Source organism: Penaeus vannamei, chromosome 36, assembly GCF_042767895.1.
Source record: "Penaeus vannamei isolate JL-2024 chromosome 36, ASM4276789v1, whole genome shotgun sequence".
Taxonomy (NCBI): domain Eukaryota; kingdom Metazoa; phylum Arthropoda; class Malacostraca; order Decapoda; family Penaeidae; genus Penaeus; species Penaeus vannamei.
In genome coordinates, this window is record NC_091584.1 from 17,342,070 (window position 1) to 17,344,569 (window position 2,500).

Consider the following 2,500-nt stretch of genomic DNA (forward strand, 5'->3'; position numbering starts at 1 on the left):
TGCTGTTGCATCTGTTGTTATGTCATTGCATTACTTGAGCTATATCTAATGCTGTCCTTATTGCTATCATTATCATTATTATTGTTATTCTATTTAGAAGCGGTGCTGGTGCCATTAACGTACGTACTGATATTTTGCAAAACATCGCCAGTATTGTGTGTGTGTGTGTGTGTGTGTGTGTGTGTGTGTGTGTGTGTGTGTGTGTGTGTGTGTGTGTGTGTGTGTGTGTGTGTGTGTGTGTGTGTGTGTGTCTGTGCGTGTGTCTGTGCGTGTGTCTGTGTCTGTGTCTGTGTCTGTGTCTGTGTCTGTGTTTATGTCTATGTCTATGTCTATGTGTTTGTGTTTGTTTCTGTGCATGTGTATGCGTGTTCGCGAGTGCTTTTGCATGTGCGTGAATATTTGCATGAGCCTGTACATTTCCTCCCCTTTCCCCCACCAGAGAGCCGTATAAAAATCCACCCGGCGACTTTTTGTTTACACGGAGTAATTCCTTTATCCCATGTAATAAAATAAATCTTGGGCGCAGCGTCATCATTGCTGATTTCCATATATATTAGAAATTCGACCAAGTTCGCAATAAAAATCAATTCATGGCCATCTGCGACTTTATTACGGGGCCGTTACTGACTTTTATGTACATGGATATAACAACATAATCGTCTCAACTTCATATAAAAGCCCAAGTGTCTCTCTTCAAGGGACCGTTTTTGACCCGGTCAGCTTATCTGAACTTTTCTTGAGTAAACTTAACTTACCTCAACTTGACTCTTAATGAGCCAATACGGTTCCTAAGTTGGCATCACTTTGGTGAATTTCGCCTAAAAAATCGTACTCGAGCTCAAAACAACAATCGTTACAAAGGAGATAAAGTTTCTCTCCGTCCCACTCTCTCGCTATTCTAACGGAGTCTCCCCTCTACGGATCAAATCGCGGAAAAAAACAGAAAACGGGATTCGAGCAACCCAAGACAAGACAAAAACATCACTATTTCAGTCCTTCTTTCATATTCTTTCAGGCTTCTTTTTCTTTTCGAGTGTGACCTTTAAGGACTAGGAATCAATACAATGTCTTAATAAGTTCCACGGCTTATAGGTCACGGAGAGTCCCCTCCTGGAGCAGAAGTTGTCGAGTAAAAACAACATGAGAGCTAGATCGCTTCAAGTCCCCAGCAAAGGTCGCTCATTGCGGAAAAACTTTTCCCTCTCAGCTCTCTGTGCACGCTCTCTCTCTCTCTCTCTCTCTCTCTCTCTCTCTCTCTCTCTCTCTCTCTCTCTCTCTCTCTCTCTCTCTCTCTCTCTCTCTCTCTCTCTCTCTCTCTCTCTCTCTTTGTTTTCAACTCTGTTGTTCCTCCTTTCTCCCTTTCTTCATCTTTCTTCTGTCCTGTCCTTGTTCCACATCGCCTTTCCTTACCCCTGTTAATTTATCCTTCTTTCTTTCACCCTCTCTTTACTTTCCCCCTTCCGCTTCCCTTCTCTTTTCGTCTCATATTCGTTATTTCAAATTCTTCTTTAACGTGTGTATTTCCCATTATTTACCCTTTCTCTTACCCATTCACCTCTTCCCTCTTAAATATTTACTTTGCGATATCTCCTTTGTCACTTTCTTTAACAACCTACTTCAACTTCAGCCCACCCATCTGTTTGTCTGTCACTCCCTGTGTTTCTCTGTCTATTTGCCTCTGTCTGTCTGTCTGTCTTCCAGCCTGCCTGTCCGTCCGTCTCCTTGCCTCTCCCTCTCTCTCTCTCTCCATCTCTATCTTCTCTCCCTATCATTCTGCTTTCCTTCTACCTCTTTTCTCTTTCCATTTTCTCTCCTCATTTTCACTCTTTTTTCCCTCTACCCCTTCTCTTCCACCCCTCTTCTCTCCCTGTCCCTCTTCTCTCCGTCTCCCTTTCCCTTGCTCTCCCCTTTTTCCTCCTCATCCCCGTCCTAGTCCCCCTCCTCCTCGCCCTCTTCTTCCCAATCCTCCTCCTCCACCTCCCCACCCTCTCTCACTCTCCCTTTCCATCTCCATCTCTTTCTTCTGTTTTTTCCTCTCTGTTCTCTCCCTCTACTCCTGCCATTCTCCCTGTTGTCCCTTTTCTCTTTCTATTTCTTTCCCCAATGTCTTCTTTCTTTCCTCTCCCCCCTTCATCCTCCCCAATCCTACCATTCCACTCTTTCCCCCCGCACTTTCCTACTCCTTCTCCTTCTCTCTCTCTTTCGCGGATTTTCTATATTTCCCTTTTTATTCGTACCCAAAGAGTCGCTCCTTTCGCTTCCCTCTACAATTTTCAAATCTTCTCTCCTCACAGATAACCTAAATACATTTTAAGTTAAAGGGGGAGAGAGAGAGAGAGAGAGAGAGAGAGAGAGAGAGAGAGAGAGAGAGAGAGAGAGAGAGAGAGAGAGAGAGAGAGAGAGAGAGAGAGAGAACACAAAATAGAAAAATAGAACACACAAAAGAAGAACAGAACATACACAAAAGCAGTAAAAAAACACGAACAGAAAACGGAAAAAA

At 43.7% G+C, this 2,500-nt stretch overlaps 2 protein-coding genes across 2 annotated transcripts in view; one reads left to right on the top strand and one right to left on the bottom strand.

The window, feature by feature from the left end:
• The window catches only part of LOC113806464 (follistatin-related protein 5), a gene marked incomplete in the record, with an annotated part of 531,805 nt that overhangs the window by 397,156 nt on the left and 132,149 nt on the right, over positions 1-2,500 (bottom strand).
• Positions 1-2,500, top strand: part of LOC113802430 (putative proline-rich protein 21) — a 22,272-nt gene that overhangs the window by 5,524 nt on the left and 14,248 nt on the right. The window contains exon 2 of the mRNA XM_070114908.1: positions 1,078-1,129. Within this exon, the coding sequence (XP_069971009.1) occupies positions 1,078-1,129 (52 nt within the window). The remainder of the gene's footprint in view (positions 1-1,077; positions 1,130-2,500) is intronic.